At 43.6% G+C, this 22,706-nt stretch overlaps 1 protein-coding gene across 3 annotated transcripts in view; it reads right to left on the bottom strand.

Annotated features, from left to right (window-relative positions):
* Positions 1-22,706, bottom strand: part of TMEM131L (transmembrane 131 like) — a 522,596-nt gene that overhangs the window by 18,043 nt on the left and 481,847 nt on the right. For all 3 annotated transcript variants that reach the window (XM_069242819.1, XM_069242836.1, XM_069242829.1), the window contains one exon: positions 6,034-6,122. In XM_069242819.1, the coding sequence (XP_069098920.1) occupies positions 6,034-6,122 (89 nt within the window). The remainder of the gene's footprint in view (positions 1-6,033; positions 6,123-22,706) is intronic.

Here is a 22,706-nt window from a genome sequence, read left to right as displayed (position 1 = left end):
GCTGACGAAACAATGCTGCAAGGCAAGGTTGTCTCGGGAGCTGCAGGCATGTTTGGTTCCAGTGAAGTCCAGCAGTGGTTCTGGTGATCAGGAGCAGAAGTGGTCTATGCATGTGAGTCCTGCACGCTGAATCTGGGGACTCACCCAAAAGGGAGTCCCTAAATAGCCCTAACAGGGGCTTGGTTACTGTGCAGGGAGACCACCTATTAGAAGGGGTCACTGACATCAGATATCTGTCCAGACCAACCAGATGCTTCGAGGGGCCTCAGCACATCTTGTTTCCAAGATGGCAGAATCAAGTGCCCACCTGGAGGAGCTCTGGGCACCACCTCTGAACAAAGAGTGGTCACTCTCCTTTATTTTGTGCAGTTTCGCGCCAGAGCAGGGACTGGGGGTCCCTGGACTGGTGCAAACCAGATTATGCAAGGAGGGCACCAAATGTGCCCTTCAAAGCAAGCAGGTGGCACCAGCAGGCTACCCCTCCCCAGCCTTGTAACACCTATTTCCAAAGGAGAGGGTGTTGCCTCCCTCCCCCACAGGAAATCCTTTATTCTACCATCCCCTGCTTGAGCTGGTCAAGCAGCAGGAAGGCAGAAACCTGCCTGAGGGGCTTTAGCAGCGTGGTATATGGCTGCAAACCCTGGAAGACTGGCAGGAGCAATACTGGGCCTTCCTCTAAGGAGACCCCAGAGTGCATGGAATTGCGCCACCGATACTGGCATTAGTATTGGGGTATGATTCCGACATGTTTGATACCAAACCTGACTAGGTTCAGAGGTTACATGATGTACCTGGACCTTTGGCCAGTACACGTGTAAAATGGCTTCCCTGCAATTACTAAGTCCAGTGAATTGGAACTCGAGTTTGCAGGGACACCTCTTCTCATGCAGGGGGTGCCCTCACACACAGGAACCTGCACCCTGCCCTCTGGGCTAGGAGAGCCTACCATAGGGGGTGACTTACAGTGACCTGGTGCATGCACCTTCTCACTGCTATAGCAGGCCTGCAGACCGTTTGCATGGGCTCCCATGGGTGGCATAATACATGCTACAGGGGTAACCCTGGTGTACCAATGCCCTGTTTACCCAAGTACCATATACTAGGGACTTACAGGGGTACATGAGTGTGCCAACTGTTGGATTTAAATGGCACCAAAGCAACCAAATAAAGAGAGCACATTCACTGGGGTCGTGGTTAACAGGATCCCAGTGAAAACAGTCTAAAGACACTAATTAACAAATAGAAAGTGGGGGTAACCAATGCCAAAAATAAAGACTTTCCTACACATGCCACTAATAGAAATTGGGAGGGTATAAAATACAACTAACCAATTGATCCTGTAACTTGTCTGTATCTGTAAATAGGGTAAATATAGCAGTTCAGGATACATCAGTGTTTGGAACTCTGGATTCAACTCCATCTCGTGGCTACCTCCATGTTTCCAAGTTAATGGGGAAAAAGGTGTCAATCTTTAAAATGGACCCTGCCTTGTACAGTGTTTCACCCCAACAATACGGAGTCCAGAAGCTCACCACTCATACAATTCGGATCCTACTCATTAACCCTTCCAGGTGCCCTTGGTGTTCCTACTGTTGTGTAGCCATTTTAGTTATAGCTTCATGCACATTATTTTAACATACTAGGCCTGCCGCTGTGCACTTTAACCTAGATATATTTTATTCAGCTTTGCTTTATTATTGTTAGAGTAGCCACTTTTACAGGCTTGTTTTTTTCTCTCTCTATCTCACAGTTTTTGCCTAGGCCAGCACTCTATTCTCAAACAGACATTCTCGCTCACTCTGTGCTTCTTTCAAGGCCGCAGTAAGATAGGTTGTCAGTGAACGTGGTATAGGTTTAGTCTCTGACATTCATAGAAGATAAACATCCTTACGTAGGGACATTTTCTTAGGATACCAGCTGTTTAATTAAAAAAACACTTCCCTGTCTCTTACACGTTAGAGGGAGATTCCAGCCAGAGAACCATGACTGTATGCTGATTGCCAAATGCTTCGCTACAGCTGTATTACAGACTTCAGGCATTTGCTCAGGTATGGGAGAGGATGTCTTCCCAGGGAAACCTGAAGGGAAGAATTAGAGCTTAACACGCTGTGCTCTATCATAGCCTAGGTAGGAATTAGTCTGTTGACTCTAGTGACAATATGGTAGCATTATTTTTATGTTTTACTGTCCTTGACACAATTTCACGTTCTGGCTATTGCAGTCCACGCTTTGCTAAGATGCAGTTGCTTTATTAAAGCATTATTGAAATGTATACTGCCTCTGTCTTGTCATCGTGTATGAGAGACTAATGTAACCGAGAGAAAAGGATAAGACCTGAGTGACCACAGCTTCCCTGAGAAACCAGTTATGTCATGCACTCGACTGCCCATTCATCCCTGCCATTGGGTAGAGATGAGGCACTGCTAGTTAGCCGGAGCAGAACCCGGATTGGAGCGACAGGTGTCACCTGTAGTGGGTTAGACTCCGTCTCCCACACCACAGGCGATTCTGCCACTCGAAATCCAGTAGTCTCATTAGAATAATGAGAGCCTACATGACACTACAGGGTTGTTCTTGGTGAGCCAGTGTCAGTTCTGTGACTGTTAAGTCAACTGGAGTTCAGCGACCAATTAAGGACCCACCTGGTTGCAATGTTTTCCATTGGACCAAAGGAAATTGTGTGCCAGTCTAGGGATCTGCCACAGTTGATTACGCTTTTCCAAACGCAAGACACCTACGGAAATGAGACGTACATGGCAGTCACTGGTGATACTCATTCTGACCGGGAACTGCTCAGCTTAGATTAGGCTTGACCCAAAACTCAACCATACATCTAGAAGGAGAATGCAAACTGCTGCACCATCATTGCAACCTCTCCCAGCCAGCATAACCAGATCTCTCAGTGTGGGTGAAGCCACACTACCATCTGGTCCCTTTGGGGCAGAAGAAATGGGAATTTAGGCGCTCAAAGGGTAGCGATGGTGCACACCAGGCCTTCTGGACTTGACTTAAGGTGATGGATAAGAACCACGGAGCAGATGCTCTTTCTTGCTTACTCCTGGTAACCTCATGGTTCATGTGGCTGGTCCCTGTGCTATTCTGTGCCTTTCTGCACATCTTACCGGATATCAAGTCACTCCCCACCCATCAGGTCAGTTCCACAGCAGGCAGCTAAGCAGCTCCACAGGATTTCCCAGACTTAAGCCCAGTCTGGAGCGAGGTTAGCATTCGAGAAGTGACTGTTCCCCAGCACAAGATCCTCTTCCCCTATATTGGGTTTGCACATGCCCCTAGAGATAAACATGAACCAAATACTCTGTGGTGACCAAAGAGAAAATAGATGTGCAATTACTGATTCCTGTACCTGCTCCTGTCTGAGGAGACCATAACACATGAAATGGTGAATGGGTGCTATTTATCCATGCCAATATAACATATACTTATGACGAAAGGGATTGGCAGGAATTCAGATACATTAGGTGTCGTGGAGTGACAGGAAAGGTGTATTCTACGCAGGGATGTCCAAGATGGGTACCATCACCTCAACACAAAGCAAGCCGTCATTTTGTGTAGCACACACAGAGTCCAATTGGACACCATGATTCATCAGTTCTCATGGGTGCCACACATCATACTAATACACAATGCACACCCTGCACGGGACATCATGAAATCCTTTGCTGAGGAAAGCTGGTAGACAATGTCCGAATAAAGTTTTAGGTCGAAAGGCGATGATAACTTAAACAGCATCAGGCTGCAACAACTATCAGCTCCCTGCATGGCCTGTGTTAAGACAGTGGTAGACAATCTCACTCAGAATGAGGGTGGACTTTTAGCATCTCTGCGGCACGAAAGTACAGCTCTGATATTGAACAAAGAACACAACAAGCATTTCTGAGTGCTTTAATCACCCTCATGCGTGTTGGAGAAAAACACAGAACTGCCCAGTACAAGGGAAGGGCATCATAGCTACAAAAAAAAAAAAAAACACAACCAAGCACTTCCAAGTTCCTAACTCACTACCACGCTTATTGGAGAAAAAACAAAGAACTGCCCAGTACAAGGGAAGGGCATCACAGGTAACCAACACCATGATAATGAATTCTCACTAAACAGGCAGGGGATTGAGCACACTGGGCCCTTGGAGACTGTCTACAATCAGTAACTATGGTGGAGGTCTTATTCTGCGATCTCTTCTACTGAAAAAAGTTACAGACCTCTGGGAGTTAAGGATGTGAACTGTACTCACCATCACTTATGGCCTCACAGCAAAGATTACTAAATAGATATTGAAATTAAAACAGTTTCCTTGGGAGGTGAAACCACTTTAGTCTAGTCACCAATGACAACTTTGTGTTAAGCTGGAGCACACTCATCAACTGAATATGGGGAGCTTTCCCTTTAGGGTTACCTAGCTGAATCCACTAGTGGACAATTGATTCTTCTAATTTTCCTCTCTCCTCTGTCTCTAGGCCTAGAGCAAGACCAAGATCAATAATCTCAGTACTGAGCCCCTAGATGATTGGTCTCTGCAGTCCAAGCACCTTAGGGAGCATTGAGGGACACGAGGACCATGAATCTGATACGTGGTCAAACCCCAGGCACCATTTGCGTTCTGATGAAGGTCAAACATCCACCTTACTTCTAAATTCAGAGCAGAGATTAAAGCAGATGGATAGAGAAAGAAAATGTTTATATCAACCCTGAAAAGGGGCTAAGGTATGTGGCATCTGTGGAAAAAAAGAACTAACATCATTGGTGCAAGCTGACACCTTTCACTTCCTGTCCACCTGGTTGTTTCCAGCTGACGGAAGCAGTTTTCAATTTACATATCCCTCATTGCTGAAACTGACGATTTTACCAAAAGCAATTTGATGGATACAGATATTTCTATAGATGAAAGGTTTGTAGGAGGAAGTATTGATTAGAAATACCACTTTCATTTTCTTACAATTTAGTTGATATTTTCTTGAGCTAGCATAGGTGGTTTCAACCTCTGTTCTGAAGCAGGCAGCTTCCTTGAGGAAGCATATAATAATGAAGTATCACAGAACGCAGTAATGAATTCTAGGAGCTATCTTGCATTCTACTACACACATAAAACAATTAAGAGCATAGTAAGTCTCAGTGAATCAGCAGTTTTGTTATTTACTAGGTTAAATTTGCACCTTTGCAGATGGATACGAAGGTTACGTTCTTGTACCAAAAACAAGACAATATCCAGCCGAAACAAAATATTGAGTGCTTGGAGGTTCATATGATTAGGGAGATAAAATCCTTACTGGACAGGAAAGGTGGTTCTTTGATTCCCTGTGCCAGAAGCTGTTAATGACCTAATTAGATCAAGTCCTTCTATATCCCAGTATTCAAAGGCAACACATTTTTTAAAGCTAGGTTAATTGCAGCTCTCTGCCATTCACTGGTTTAGATTCTGTAGACAGCACAAAATTCTGAGGGGAGAGATGCATGCCCGAAAAAGGAATCAAAAGCTGCCATCTTTGGAAGCAGCAATACTTAAAGCCAGGAGTGATGTGGATGTAAGGGTAACATATGGAAAAGGGGCAGGCATGATGGCAGAACAAAACAGTATCTCCAACATCCTTATAAAAAAGGCACTTTACCAGGTTTCAACTACCAACAAAAGGGACCTGCGTCAGTTCCAGAGAGCTTTGTCCAGAAGAAAAACAAAGTAATGGATGCACAGAAGAGCTGGCGGCATGCACACTCGGTCCTTAAATTTGAGTCACTGTACTTGCTTCAGGTACTCTGCAATGTTTACCAGTATAGAGGTGCTATGCAACTATGGTGGGAAAGGTAGGAAATGTACTTCACAGCACTTTTTTTTTTAAAGATCATACAAATCGTACTTCTGCATGCAAATATCTTTGTGCTTACAGCACCCATGTTTCTGATCACTAAAACTATGTTCTTTGAATCTTACATTGCTTGTCAAGATACTATAAAGCATACATTCTGGGGCTTTGCAGTCCGTACTAAATGGTAATATCATAAATAAAAAATGAAATGTGTTACCTTCTTGAAAAGAGCTGTAGTCGTTTGTTTCTAAGTGGCCATAAATGTTAGAAAATTGTCCCTCACATGCTGAGTTCCAATCCATGAAGCTGAAACAGAAGGCAAAACATAATAAAATGTATTCAGGAAATCATGATGTCAGAGCAGCCTAAAGACCCTGAGAGCACCCCTCTCCCAAAAAAATACTATGAAAATAAGAATACATATTTAAGAGCCTGCTTAGCTGTTGAGTAACCCCAGATAAAGCATGTGATCGTTTTATTCAGTCGTAATTCAATGATTATTGAATGCTAGAGGAATAGTCCGGGACAAACATAACAATTTTGGCAAGATGATCATTTTGATGACATTGCAAAGTCCTACTACAGACAGATGTAAATTATCCATCTCTGGAGATCCTTATTGGCTTTATCAATGATAGGGGCTAAATTGATTTCTTAGTAATACCTCAATAAACAGCCTTCTAAACTACCCTTTCATCTGTTGTAGAGTGTTTTTAGTGATGTCTCTGTTCATGTTATTTAAGCAAATAGACCTGCTGCTTGTGCCTTCTAGCCTAGCAACATTTTATTCTGCTTCATTTTAGAATCTGCCTCATTTGTGGTGGTGTTTTACTTTATCGGGTTGTCCTTTCAGGTAGGAAAGCTTTACATTTCTTAGCACAACATTCTTTCACTCTGTGCTTTCTTCAAGGCTGCAACGAGATAGGATTGTCGGCAGAAGTGGTACACTGTGTCTCTAACATTCACAGAAACACACATTTGTACGTGGGGACATTATCTCAGAACATCAGTGGCTTTATTATAAAAACATTTCCCTGGCCCATGCATATTAGAGGGAGGTTCCAGCCAGATGACCTCAGGCTGTCTGACTTTGTGACAGCTGCTCGCAAAGACCACCAGTTCCCTGGCCCACATGGGGATGGTGTCTCTATAGATAACAGTCTTCTTCGCTACTGTCATACTCCGGTATGGGGGATAATGTCTTCCCAGGAAGGAATCCTGAAGGGCGGATTAGGACTTATCCTGCTGTGCTCTAACATAGCTTAGGTAAGAATCGCATATATTGTGCACAGTGACAGTATGTTGGGACTTTTTCTGTGTTTCACTTTCCTTGTCACCATTTTGCTTCTAGTATGTCATCATTTTAATTAATGCATTTCATGTTATTTTATCCAAGACGCATCTGATTCAATAAATCTTGCCTCTGTTTGTCTTTGCATGTGTGAGACTAAGGTAACAGAGAAAAGGATAAGATCTGACCTACCACGGTTTCCCTGAGAAGTCACAATGTCATGTGCCCAGTTGCCACAAATCGCCCCTGCTCTCAGGCAGAGATGAAGTGCAGCTAGCTGGCCGGAAATGGATTAGGCCATGGTCTGGGATTGGACTCAGTTCCCCACAATTCAGGTGATGCTGTCGCCCGAATCCAGCCGCCTCATTGGTACAACGAGAGTCAATGCAACATCCTCATACAAAACATACTTATTCAAAACCACTTATGTTTTACTGTGATTAATGCCCAGAGAACCTCTCAAATTCCCGAGCCTCTTTTCCTATCTCCATGACTATAGCTATAATATCAGCGTATGCCAATACTTTAGTTGCCATTCCTGCCTACGCATTAGTGTTATCAGGGGGCTGGATTCTAATTTCCATATTAAGGGGTTGATATACAAAGCGAAGAGGGGAGCATGGGAACCCTTGCCTAGTACCTCTCTGTATTTGTATTTTCCCAGACTTAGCACCCACCGGCATAACACAGGCTGTGGTTTTGTAATATAATGACCTAATGGCATTAATTTATCCTGAAACTATCCCAAACTGACCCATCACAGTCCATAAATATGCCCAAGAAACCCTGTTGAACGCCTTTTTGGCATCTAATAAAATCTGAGCCATAGAACTCCTGTCCACCAATGCTGCGTCAAGCAATGTATAACACGCCAAAAGTGACCTGTGGTCCCCTTCCAGGCATACACCTGTGCTGTTTGGGAGACAAGATCTTTCTAACCACTGAGCTCAAACATAGGCAAGCACCTTTGCAAATATCTTAGCATCGCTAATGATTAACATTATCAGCCTATAAGCCCCTGGCTCCTGAGATGGTTTGCATTTTTTAAATTTCTTTATACCACAGTATTAGCCATGCGCCATAAATAAGGAGCAGGCTGCACTTTCTGAATTTGCACAAAAGTAAACACCAGGTCTTTCCTTAACTGCGAGGCGAAAGGGGCTTGTAGCGAATTTCGATCTTCCATGCTTAATCTTTCAAACAGAACTAATTTTAAAAGTTGTTCTAACTTTATCTCCACTTCCTTTTCAACTACTCCTGCTCCATAGAGTCTTGCATAGTACTCTCAAAATACTTCTCAAATTCCCTCAGGATCAGAGACTACAGCATGTTGAAAGTAATTAACTCCAGTTTTCTGCCGAATCTGCACATCCAGAAGATGCCCCACCCACTCACTGTACTCAGAGGAATCCTCTTCCATGTTTGACTTTTTTCTGCAGCCTTCTTTCCTGATGTATTATTAGTCTCCGCTTTGAATACTACAAGCTTATATTGAAAGTTTTCGATATTCTGACCATTTGACTGTGCTGAAATTAAGTCCACCTCTGCCTCTTCAAGATGGTTATATAGCTCCTTCATATATGCCTTTTCCTTTTTTGTTGATTTAACATAAAACTGAGTGTCTCACCCCATACCCTGCCTTAAAGGCATCCCATATTGCCCCAACTGACACCCCCCCTTAATCTCCATAAACATAGAAATCCAGCCCTTCATATGTTGAGCATATGCTTCATAAGTTAGTAAAGTTTGCTCAAAAGTCCAGTCCCGTATATTAAATTTCAGGCTCTTCCCTGCTAATGCCCATACCACATTGTCATGATCGGACATTACTGTTGGAAACTTTTCTATCTCAGAGCCATTTGCTAAATTTCGCAACATTAAAAAAAAGTAGTCCAGCCGGACATGTAAGCGTAGTTGGGAGAAGTAATATGTAAAACCCGGGTCTGACACTTAATTCAAACCAGGTGTCAATAAGCTTCTGATCAGATACTAGTCGAAGCAGTAACCTGTAAACTTTTGGCTTCTGTCCTGAATACGGGTCCACCCCTACCCTCCAGTTGCCCCCTTCTTGTGTTGATATTAAAATCCACACACATTACAATTGGGGTCAGCCAAAGTGCCAGTTCAGGGTTGAGCCAGTTGAAAATCCCCAGATCATTCAAGACTGATACATATATTGAAACTAGAATAAAGAGACCATTTAAACGGTGACACTCAGTTATTACCCATCTTCCAGCCTTTTTTTTTTATCTCAGTACGATTAAATTTACAGCTCTTCTTCTGGGCTATAATGGCTACCACCCATGTCTTAGATCCTTGTGTTAAATATCTTATCAACGTAAACCCCAAAAATTCTAATAGGTGCTTCTGGCCCCACATGATATGAGTCTCTTGCAGGCAGAGAATATCTGCCTGTAATACCTTTAAATATAGGGCCACTTTCCTTCTTTTGTGATTGTCATTCAACCCACAGATATGCACGGTAGCTATCTGTATCTTACACATTACTGTTCCTTAGAAAGACCAGTGGCCCTAAAACTCCCAGCATACATTCATATAGCAGTTCTCTGTCCCTTATCTGAGATAACCCCCCGTTCCTTTGTTCCACCTCTTGGGTTGTCCCTACCAAACTTACCCCGCACAGCCCAATATCCCCAACCCCCTCCCACCGTAACAGAGCCCACCCCTGCCCACCCCTGCCCACCCCTACACCCCTCCAACACACCGAGGCAATCAGACCAACCATGGTTTGAGTGGTGACAATACCCCCCCCGCGCTAGGTCGTGGCTTATAGAGAAAACTTTAAAGAGATTAAACTGGAGCTCTGGCATTTACCATTTCCAGAGGCGTCCCGTTTCCCCTCTAATCAAATACTTCTATTATACAATTGTAGTACACCTTTATTCTAGAGATTCAGATCTCAAATGTCCCCCTTGGTAGGCCGGCCAGACATCCGACTAGAATCTTACACCAAGCGCCCATACATCTTCCTGAAGGGTGGCTGCCAAAAGAGAATAGGTGACCCTCCTAATCTAATGTCATCTATGCATTAAGAGTTAGACTGCTTAGCATTCTGAATGTGTGGGCTGCCGGCCCCCGTGAGAAATTTCCTTGCAATATTCTTCTGCCTTAATCTCAGAGGTAAATGTACAAGTTTGATCATTACGGACAATTTGAGCTTGGCAAGATATTGCAGATACACCATATAGCCTTGATCCTGAAACAGCTTTATAAGTTGCCAAAGTCACCACCCCCGCTCCACTGTGCTGTGGCAGAAGTCTGGTCTCGTGAAAAAAGCATGCCCCTCAAAACTTTGCCTTGCCTCTGGGGAAGCTTTTTGAAAAATTGCCTGACAGAGCAGGAAATTGCCAAAATAGACCAAAACAGCACCTGTTTTCCCCTCTTGACTATTATGTTGTTTTTTGAGCATTAATGCAAATCTGTGCGAATGTTGAACTTCAATATCCAAGTCCCATGCTGTGAGGTCAGGAAAGGCCCCTCTCAAAATGTTGACAATAAAAGCACTGAAATCATTGCCTTCTGCCCCCTCTGCCAGACCCTGGAATCATTAATTGTTCTTTCGCTGTCTATTTTCAAAATCTTTTATTTTCCACAGTAAGACCCTGACAGCAGCCCCCAAAATACTATGAAAAAAAGAATACAAAATAAGAACAAGCATTTGCAATGCAATAGGTCTCGCATTTGCTTGAGTTAGAGCTATTGGCATTGTAAATTCATAATTGGACTTTTCTTGCCAAATAAGATGGTCAACCCTGCCTCATAATTTCATCTTTTCCTGCCATATTATTCCAGTGTCCCTGCATATAACTATATTACTTCCATTTACCTTCTTCCTCTATCTGCAGCAAAAACTGACATTTTTGCCATTTAGCATCCTAATTTAAATTTACCATGCTAATTCCAATAGAACACTTTCACCACCCCACCATCAGAGTGCCTAGCTGGCTACACAATTCCCCAAAAAAAGAAACAAGACAGCCACCGAGAAATAAACTAGAAAAGTCACCCAAACATATCAAGAGTGTTCAAACAGTCACAGTGTAATAAAGATGGTAAGTTGGCCTGAATTTTTGTCATAACTGTAAAAAGGAGGGAGTATTAAAACATATACAACTATCATTTAAACCTTTATCAGAAATACATTTGATGATGTAGACAGAAAGAACACATGATGGTCAATGTTTTGAAGGCGATCCCATTGTCTTATGACCATCACAGGCTGAGTTATGAACAAAAATGTTTCGTAGAAGTAATGTTCTGCAAGGCGTTCAAATATTTTAATATGTTGATATGACTGTAATGCTTAGAACAGCCTATAGAGGAAACCACAATGAAAATAGCATTTGTAAGAACCATGGTCATGTAACTATATAGTTAGCCCCTAGAGGGCATAACCACACAAAAAGAAAATGACAACAGTTAATGCACAGTAACCATATATGTAGCACCTAGAGGGCATTGTACATTACATAAGGCTCTTAAAAACAAGGTATCCCTGGTTAAAAAAACATAAGTTCTAGCCATGAGAATGCTTAAAAAGACACTGAATGGTGGAAGGGTTATTCGTCTGGGGTCCCCACTGACCTAGTGGGGGGACCTAAAGATGAACTAGACCGAACGTGCGTGCTGAACGTTTTGTTGGTGGTCCCATTGTCCCAGGACCACCACAGGCTGAGTTATAGGCAAAACATTTCTGAAAAAGAATGCTTGCAAAGTATTATGGGTCATATTTTCCCTAGTACAGTGAATATTGTACTATCGCCTCTCCCCTGTGCCGGGAGAACCAATTTCACCTTGAGGATTTCTGTTTTACGTAAAGCATTTATCAATTTCAAGTTTTTTGTGAGGAGAACCACAAGAGATGACTCTGATTAGGTAATTGTGAATAACATGATCGGAGCTGATTAAGTTCACGCTGTTGTGCCTGTTCGTGCTGTAAACGCCATTGCTGCCATGCAGCACGAAGTGGAGAGGCAAAAGAAAAAAAAAATAGTTAGTCCACGCTGAAGTATATTGGCAATCATGCAATTATCCATGGAACAGGGGCAGTCTGACAGGCGTGACACAAACACTCTAAAGGCGGGACAAACGAAAAACGTCAAGTGATTTTTGAAAGGCAAGTCTACGAATGAGTAAGTGATGGACGTGAGGAGGGCGTGGTTAAAACCCCAAAATACTAACATCAGGACAAAACGCTTGCCTGCTTGACCTAAAAATTATAGAAAATAGGCACTGTTCGTACTTTACTATATTTGACAACTATTCAAGTAGCAAATTTTAAGGCCAAGAATTAATTTTAAGTCTTTCCTTAGAACTTATGACCTCAATTGGCAACCTACTGGCTCTGGCTGAGAATGGGTTAAGAATGGATTAGAAGGAACTCCTGAAAGTTAGGAAGTATGAAACAGGCCTGCTAAAGAAAGGAAAATGTAATATCCAGCTCACTGGAGGAAAAGACATGACAATTTAGTTAAAAACAGTAAAGATCACTTACTAGAAGTTCTGTTATTAGAAGCAAATATAGCCTGAAACTGCACTCGTACCACATAATTACATTCAATTCCACAAAATAAAAGATGTGCTCCAAGTACAACAGACTGAGGTCTCATCATTCAAGACCCACAGAAATCAATGTTGAGCACATCAAATATCAACCTTGAGTGTGAGCGCCTGAACACTGTCTCCTCTTCAACAAGCGAAGCATCACTAAGTCTTCCAAAAGGGCATATTGTGCAGTGGAGTTATATCAGTGTTTTCAGTGACTTCTTATTTTTTTATGAGCAGAGTAATGAAAGCTTACCTCTAAGGGGAAACGTTGAGAAATCTTTTTCCTTGATACCCTTTGTAGCCGGACAAATATCCTTCAAGCAAGAAGTAATGTCATGGAATTTGCCTCAAAGTTGATTAATGAAGCAACTTCATAAAGCTGTGGCTAACACAATGAGGTATAAACAGAATCTTTTTGTTGTCAAAGGCATCCTATGATCCACAGTTTCTGACTCCCTTGCTCAATTAACACTGTTTACTTTTGATGATTGCCTGAGATCAGGCACACTGCTTCAGTTTTTGTGCTAAGTATTTATTTTTTACAGTTATGTCGCAGGGTGACCCTCTAGCAGTCTGAAGTGGAATACTGCTCCACATTGCTGGGACCAGAATTAAAAATGCACACCAGTCTGTATAGGCCTTAAAAATCTTAGGACCACCAGCTGATGCAAACATGTGTACTCTAGTATCTGAGTTGGATTATAAGGAGTGCATCTGGTCTTCAATGATTTTTGACCTCATATTGGACCACAGCTTATCCTGAACCGGTTTCCCTCACGGATTGGGGAAAAAAGTAAAAAAGGTGAAGTTAGCAAGAAATGTATGTCAGTTTTTTGTTACAAGTCAATCGTTGAGCTTCAGCATTTTTAAAATGTACAAGGCAGTCTGTACCCTACACATATGCTTTCTTTGTAATCAAGTTCAATAATTAAATATTAAATGGAGACGGTGAAACACCACACGTCACTAGTTTCGTGGCTAGCTAGGCCACTGACAATTGTAGATGATCGTACAGCCACTGTCATTCACATAGTAAACTTGGGGGCAGTGGTTATTCTCAGTTAAACTGCCTATTTCCAATTTTACATGTACCTAGTGACTAATATTTTATAAAGCAATTAGGTTATCTGGTCCTGCACTTTGTATTCAAAACTAAGGGTCAGAAAACATTTATTCCATATACAAGTATTTCTTAAGTATGCAAGACGAGACATCATGTGTGTAGCTAGATATCAACTGAGTAAATTCCCATAATATTAAGCAGTGTTGCAACACACCAGTGCTTCCATTTCCCTTTTTTTAAGGGAGGTTTTCTGTCACTAGTCTTTAAAAAATGAAGAAAATATCCCAAATGTATTGGAATATCTTTTAATTTTAAACCCAGAACGCACCTCAAAACATTTGATTTGTAGAGAAATCCTAAAACATGTTATTGGCTAGTTGTCTTCCTGGCAGATGGAGTTGGCAGAGAACCAACAGAAACTTACATAACAGTCTCTGTCTCCAGAAACACTGGCGGCATTGTTAAGAGATGGTATAAGTAAAAACAGTACCAAACTCACTGCAAATGCTACAAAGCTGTAGTAAATCACAATTCGCAGAGCAAAGATGTATTTTCTGCAGGAACTGGCATCCCTTGGAGTCGAGGTTAAAGATAGAGAAACACACAAAAGACCCACAAGCCAAACAATGGCCAGCTATGCTCCTACAAGGCACAGAGGAAGCTAAAAGGTGAAAGCAGTTAGTGTTTACAAGAACATGGGCTATAGGAATAAAGACATTTTTAAGGGCTACAACATAAAGCATGATGAGACGAGGGTGGAGAGAAAAGAAGTCTCTCACACCTGAAAATTTCAGGAATAGGTTACTACATATGCCCACTACATATGAAATGGGAGTGTCAAAAAACAGCTGGTGTGTGCTCTGACCTGGTTGGCAGTATTGTAAAAGTATTAGAAAGTCAAACATAGGACGGCAGAAGTACAGAAGTATTAGTAGGGGTGTGCGATAGCTGCAATGGCTATCATCTTTGTGAGGATGGTGCATTTAGAACACTGTTTGGTGCCACGTCATTTTGATCAGTGAAAGGATTGTAAACAATTCATATGGTGCCTTCCAATCCGCCGGAGAAAAGACATGAGTTGGTTGACTTCAAGACAGAAGACATGTGTCACTTGTGCAGAACAAAATAACAAACCTAGTATGGTTCCCATGAAGGGGTAACTACAATAAACTTTGAGGACTTGTAGAAAAACAGGAAACTTCTAAACAGTGGGAGTTTATAGCCTTGAAAAAAAACATTTGTCTTGAAGTCGCCCAAATGGACTGAATTGCCTTACATAATCAGCAAATTAAGGTAATAGTCTGTAATTGTTGGAAAACTTTAAGTTGATCCTAATTTGTACTTAGAAAGTGGGTCATTTAATTCAAATACATTATGCAGAGTTGGACCAACCCGAACATACCACTGTTAGAAGATTAAATCCAGGTGTTTCATAAACTGGAAGCAAAGAAATAATAAAGAGAGAAAACAAATACAACATCAGCGAAGTTCCAAGGGGCTATCAGAGATCAAAAAACTCTGTGATTATCTGAGAGCGCACACAACAAAAAACCCCTCTGACAAATACTTATATTTGTAAAAAATTTCATTAAACAGTTTGATCTGCACACACAAGAAAGGACATTTACATCCATACTGTTCCTTATGCCAGGCGTAGCACCATCAAATTCATAAAGCATCGGCCAGGGGACACAGCATGAAGCAGATTCCTAGGAATCCTTTTTTTAACAAGATTATACTCCAGAAGGGCAGCAGAAACTAAACACATGGAAGAAGACATGAAGATGCAAAAAGGTGCCAAGCAAAGGGATGGGGATACCAACACAATGGGGAAGGGCATATCTGCCATTCCTAGAGTACCCTTGAAGAGCAAAGTGCAATAAAACAACCAGGATGTCCAAAAAGGGGCAGTGCCATCACTGGGATTTCATTTCAGAAAGGGGACATATTTCCCCCACAAAATAGAATAATCTTGTGGATGGAAAAATTGGTCCGTTGTTTTTTCAGTAATTTAAAATAAACATTTTGGCGAACCTTCAGAAACAAGGGAGATGACAAATGAGTGAAGAAAAGAAATTTGGAGCATAGTGAGAACAAACTCATCTCAGAAATGTTAGAATGCACAAAGGTTCTTCTTGATTTGTAAAATGAAATCATGGTAATGAACATGGTGATTCACGATCAAAGGTGCACAAACATTCAACCAAGTTTTGGTGTTCTAAAAACAAAAATGCCATTCTGTATCTAAGCAAATAAAAAGGCTCAAGAGAACATTCACTAGACTTCAGAGTGTCATGTAAAACACCTTCGAAAGGGCACCGTGAAATATATAATCTGAGTATTGAGGAAAAGACAGAGTTTGAGAAAGGTTGCTTAGATAGAGCTATTAACGAAATAAAAGGGTGCAGCGTAGTTAATTTGGAATTTAACAATAAACAGTAAGCCATCAGGCAAATTAGATTTTTACATGAAATTGAATGTTGATCCGAATAGGATTCATGATACTAATGCACTTGGCTGACAATACTGAAAAATTTACAAGATGTACAGGAAGTAGCCCTCATCAGGAAACTTCTCAGTATTCAATTATTAAAATTACTGCCCAAGATCCCAAAATCTCTGGTGATGCTCAACCAACCCCTCCTACTCTGTTTAAAGGTGATTTACAATCTTCATTCAGCAATGCCTCTAAGTAGACCAATCACCCAAGGTATCTAGTTTATCTTTCCACATGTGAAAAAGTTAAAATTGTATGTTTATGGCAAACATGAATGCTGCATAAAGGAAAATGTTACTTACCAAGTAGACATCTGATTGTGGCATGTTGAGCTGTAGATTCACATGTTTTGTATAACTGTGCTATCTAGTGTTGGGTTAAGAGTTGGGCAAGTTGTTTTTGTTCAAAGAATCTTTTTGAGTCACATGATCTAGTGGCTCCTCCTCTCAGTGATACTGCGCATGGGTCTCCAGTCCTTTGTTAGATTGTTTTCCCATAGGCGAGAGAGGTAAGGAGTGTGTACAGAGTAAATAAAAAGAGATGGCCATGCAAATTTTCATATGTACAATATTTATATGCTAATGCAACTACAATGGCTACAGGCATCCGGGGAGGATGCATGTGAATCTACAGCACTACATGCCACGAACAGATGTCTACTGAGTAAGTAACATTTTCTGTAGACACACATGTTTTGCACAGACAGTAAAGCAGTCCCTTCAAAGAATTGGTGACCAGCCTGTAGGAGTTGGGAGTTGCTTGAAAAAGTGTTCTGAGCACTGCCTGCCCAGAGTTGGCTTGCTAGGTAAACTTCTTGAAGCTCCAGGTAATTGATATGTGAAGCTTGTTGAATGGGATCCCATAGACCTTGTATTGTGAGGTTGTTGAGATGAGCTCCCCAACCCATCTGTGATGCATCTGTAGTCAGAGTGATCTGAGGCACACTGTCTTCACTGTGTAAGTGTGGTCTTCCTGTACCTGGGAAGTTAAAGTTTGAAAAGTTTGAATTTGAGCTGGACTTAGATATGCTAACCCTATCTGCACACTGAGCACTGCTCCTAGCTAAGGCTGTATCTGCAAATGCCGGAGATGGGATTTGAGAAAGTTGATTGCGAATCCCAGAGCGTGAAAGAGATCAACTGTGATATAAGTGTGATGCTGACAGTGTTGTAGCACACTGGCTTTGATGAGTTAATCACCCAAGTAAGGGAAGGCATGAATGCGTTGACGTCTGAGACATGCAGCAACTACTGCTAGACATTTTGGGAAGACTCTGGGAGCGGATGTGATCCCGAAAGGTAAAACCTTGAACTTATGTTTTGTGCAATAACCAATCTGAGATTTTTGTGGTGTGATGGGTGAATGGGAATATGAAAGCAAGCATCCTTTAGATCTAAAGCTGTCATAAAGTTGCCTTGTTGTAACAGTGGAATGACATCTTGGAGTGACCACATGGAAATGCTCTGAGCAAATGTAGAGATTTGGTGGTCTGACATCTAGAACTGACCTGAGTGACCAGTCCTCCTTTGGTATGAGGAGGTACAGGGAGTATACTCCTGACCCCTGCTGTGAGGAGGGGACTGGTTATATAGCCCCTTTGAGAAGAAGGGGTTGTACCACTTCTTTGAGAACAGTAAGTTGTGCCTGTGAGAATTTGGGAGTGTGAGGGGGAATATTTGCTGGAGTGCAAGTGAGCTCCAGACAATAATCATGTTGGATAATTGAGAGAACCCACTGGTCTGTGGTGATATTTGACCACTGGGGGTAGATGTTTGAGGCTTCCCCTCCATTGGAGAGGTGTGAGGTGGTGGAAAGTGTAGGTAGTCACTGATGTGCAATGGAGGCAGATCCTCTGTAGGTGGATGCCTTCTCTCTGCCTGTTGTTCAAGCCTTTGTAGGATCCCCTAAAGGAACCTCTTTTGTAGAAATGGGAGTCTTGAGTGTTTTGAGAGGCAAAAGGCTTGGAGAGAGGAAGGTTTGAAGCCTCCCCTGAATTGTGGGTGATGACAATTACCACATTGTGTGGTGTACAGTAATGCTCATATTTCTTTTGCTGTTTCTAAGCCTTTATTTCTATTGTGGTATCCACTTGTTGGCCAAATACGTGTTCTCTATCAAATGGCAATTTGAGGACCGCCTGCTGTATTTCTGGCTTGAAGTCTGAACACCTAAGCCAAGCATGCCTGCGTGTAATGATACCTGTAATAATACCATGTGCTGCGGTATCTGTGACATCAGTTGCACACGAATGGAATTATTGGAGACAGTTTGACCCTCTGATACTATCACTTGCGCCCTTTTACGATTCTCCTCTGTGAGGTACTGAAGGGGATCCTCCATTTTGTCCCAGTGAGCCCTGTGGTACCGTGCCAAAGGTGCCTGTGAATTGGCAATATGTCAGTGATTGGCAGCTTGCCCAGCTCCTCTCCTCTCCGTTGCATCTAAGTTTTTGCCTTCCTTGTCAGAAGGGGCGAATCTCCTGGGGGTTGACTATTACCACGTTTTCGTGCTGTATTGACCACTATTGAGTCTGGAGGTATTTGAGCCCGTAGAAATAGAGGGTCTGTAGGTACCGCTTTGTATTTTTTTATCAACCCTAAGGGTGATAACTCAAGACCTTACAGGTTCTTTAAAAATATCATTAGCATGTCTAAGCATGCCAGGTAGCATGTGGAGAAATTGACTATCTGTGTGTTGTAGTTAGGGAGTCAAAGAGAAAATCCTCTTAAATAGGGTCAGTGTGTAAATGGATATTGTGGTATGCGGCTTACCTTGCTATCACCTGCTGATAAGATGTTGTGTCTTCCGGTGGTGATGACCGTGCAGGATATAAATCTGGATCATTTGTCAAGATAGGATCTGGAACTTATCAATCCCCTGGATCTCCCTCATTTGGCACGTCACCCAAATCATCTTCCTGTGGTGCTGGTGAACCTTGTAGTAAAAACTGTGGTTCAATAAGTGGTGTAGGGGGTTGACGAGGTGGTGGAGGGGTGGAAGGAAGCACTGGAGAGTTTGGTGGAGAAGGCTGAGGTCTCACTGTAGCCTTGTCGTTAGAGGCCTTCTTAGGGGGAGGAGCAGTGTCCAAGGCATCTTCAAAGGTTAGCTTCCTTTTAATTGGAATGGGGTGAAGCACTGATTCTCCCTGTTCCTTACCTAAGAATAGATACCCAAGCAATGCCATCCTTGGAGGTGGGCTGCGAACCAAGATCATACTAGAAATTCCTGCAGGACCGAAAGACCAAAGTAGCCGTCCCGACGGACCTGACTGTCCAGGCAGTAATGTTTAGCAAACATGTGAAGGGATGCCCACGTAGCTGACTGGCAGATATCCAGGACAGGAACTCTGCGTGCTAATGCAGTCGAAGCAGCAGTTGCTCTGGTGGAATGAGCGTGCAAGCCCTCAGGGGGTTGCTTCTTGGCCAAAGCGTAGCACATCTTGATGCAAAGAAGTACCCATCGAGAGATGGTACGTGTTTGCACCGCCTTCCTTTCTTCGCACCCACATTTCCAACAAAGAGTTGATCGTCCACCTGGTAATCTTTAGTACGATTTAGATAGAACACCAACACTCATTGTGGGTCCAGATGGTGGAGTCTCTCCCCCTCATGAGAAGGATGTGGGGTGTGTAAAAAATAGGCAAGATGACATGAAATGGCATAACAACATTGGGAAGGAAGGAAGCCTTAGGGCGCAACACCACTTTGTCAGGGTGCACAGACAGGAATGGAGGCTTTTAAGAAAGAGATTGAAGCTCACTCACTCTGCAAGCAGAAGTGATGGCAACAAGAAAGACAGTTTTGAAAGTGAGGAGCCGTAAAGGGCAATTGTGCATCTGCTCAAAGGGAGTACATAATAAGTACGTAAGGACAAGATTGAGGTCCCACTGAGGCATGATAAATGGAGTGGGAGGAAATAAAAGGGTGAGACCTTTAAGGAATTGACTGACAATAGGAGATTTAAAGAGTGAGGGCTGATCAGGTAGCCTAAGGAAGGCCACAATGGCCAATAAATACCCTTTAAGAGTGCCCAAAGCAGAGCCCTGCTGGTCCAAAGAAAGAATGAACAAAAGAATTTCAGCGAGAGGAGCAGAGAGGGGATCAACAGATTTGTTGGTACACCATGACACAAGTTTATGCCAACGACAGACGTATACCGTTTTGGTGGAGGGACGCCTGGCTGGCAAGATAACTTTGCAGACTTTGGGTGGAAGTTCAAAAGTGGCCAACTGCTGCTGCTCAATCTTCATGCATGAAGGCACAGATTGGACAAGTTATGGGTAGAGAATCATCCCCTGTTGCTGCAACAGAAGATCTGCCCGAAGAGGCAGTCTGAGTGGAGGATCGGTGGCCATGCTCAATAGCTCTGGATACCATACTCTCCGTGCCCAGTCCGGAGCCACCAAGATTACTTGGGCCCGGTCGTTCCTGATCTTCTTGAGAACTCTGGGCAGAAGTAGTATAGGTGGGAAGGCATAAAGGAGGCTGGAGTTCCACTCGAGACGAAAAGCTTCTCCGAGCGAGTGCCACCTTGGAACTCCAACGCGCAAAACAGCTGACATTGTGCATTCTCTGTGGAGGCGAACAGATCTAACCAAGGCTCTCCTCACTGCTGAAAGAGACCTTGCGCCACCTCTGGATGGAGACACCATTAGTGATCGGCTGTGCATCGATGGCCGAGTTTGTCAGCTCTGGGGTTCAGAGTGCCCGCCAGATGTTCCATCCATGTGCATAGGCGTAGTGCCTCCTGACAAAGGGTCCAGGACTCTACTCCACCCTGTTTGTTGCAGTACCACATGGCAGAAGTGTTGTCCTTGAAAACTTGCACTACTTTCCCTTTGAGAGAGGGAAGAAATGCTTTCAACACAAGCCTGATCACCTGGAGCTCCAGAAGATTGATATGGAGCCCAGACTCTGCCGAAACCAGGGGCCTCTGATCTCCGTCTCTCCCATGTGGCAGCCCCAACCCAGAAGTGATGCATCTGTCACTATGGATAGATCTGGCAGGGAGAGGGATCTGCTGTGGACCCAATGCGGATTCGAAAGCCACCACTGCAGGTCTTTCGCAGTCTCCTCCAGGATCTGGACCATGTCGGAGAGATTTCACTGATGCTGAGCCCACTGTTACTTCAAGTCACACTGCAGAGCCCGCATATGCAATCTGGCATGTGTCACTAGCAGGATGCAGGAGGCCATGAGGCCCAGCAGCCTCAGGGTCAGTCTCACCGAAACCCAAGATAGAGGCTGAAAGATCAGAATCATAGCCTGAATATCTTGGACTCGCTTTTCGGGAGGATAAGCCCAAAATTGCACTGCGTCCAGAACAGCTTCGATGAAAGGAAGCGTCTGAGAGGGAGTCAGGTGTGACTTCGGCATGTTGATAGTGAACCCCAGTGTGTGCAGGAGGCTCACCGTAGTCTGAAGGTGGGAGAAGCCTTTCTGGGCGAGTCCGCCTTCAACAACCAGTCGTCAAGGTAGGGGAAGACTGAGATCCCTAGCCTGCGCAGATGGGCTGCAACCACCGCCATCACTTTAGTGAATACCCGAGGGGCACTGGTAAGGCCGAAGGGGAGCACAGTAAATTGATCGTGCTCGTGACCTACCACGAATCTTAGGTAACGTCTGTGGGCAGGCAGGATGGGAATGTGGAAATAAGTATCCTGCAAGTCTAATGCCACCATCCAGTCTCCTGGATCTAAGGCAGACAGGACCTGAGCATTTTGAATTTCTCCTCCTTGAGGAAGTAATTAGGGTCCCGCAGGTCTAGGATAGAATGTAAGCCCTTGTCTTTTTTCGGCACCAGACATTAGTAGGAATAACAACCACAACCTACTTCTGGCAAAGGGACCTTCTCTATAGCTCCCTTGGCCAAGAGAGCCGCGACTTACTGGCGGAGAAGTGCCAAATGATCCTCCAGGAGATGGCTAACTGATGGAGACATGGCTGGTGGGGCAGATTTGAAGGGGCGGGAGCAGCCCTTTCGAGCTATCTGCAAAACCCACTTGTCCGTTGTGATAGATTCCCAGTGGGGCAGGTGATGGCAAATCCTGCCACCAACTGGATCTGAGTGAGGGGATGGACTAGGAGGGTTTGAAGGCTGCAGAGGGGGCAGGGGTGGACTGGACAGACCTCTGGTTCCCTGTCCCACGCCCATGTGGGATTCCGCGTCCCCGGCCAGAGTTGTTGGGGTCGGGGGTCAGAGGAAAGGCCAAGGGACCAAGCCATAGCTTGCAAGTCCTTGAATCTCTCCAAGGACGAGTCTGCCTTGTCTCCAAAGAGACGGGAGCCATCAAAGGGTATGTCCATAAGAGACTGTTGGACATCCCCCACAAAACCAGAAGTGCGCAACCAGGAGTGGTGTCTCAAGGCCACCGTATAGCAACTGATCTGCCCAGAAAGTCGGTCATGTCTAGCCCTCATTGGATCGTGAACTTCGCCGCATCTCTCCCATCGGTGACCACTTGGGAGATGA

This window comes from Pleurodeles waltl, chromosome 1_2 (genome assembly GCF_031143425.1).
Source record: "Pleurodeles waltl isolate 20211129_DDA chromosome 1_2, aPleWal1.hap1.20221129, whole genome shotgun sequence".
In the NCBI taxonomy this organism is placed as follows: Eukaryota; Metazoa; Chordata; class Amphibia; order Caudata; family Salamandridae; genus Pleurodeles; species Pleurodeles waltl.
The sequence above is the reverse complement of the archived record's forward strand: the minus strand, read 5'-3'. Positions and strand labels throughout refer to the sequence as shown.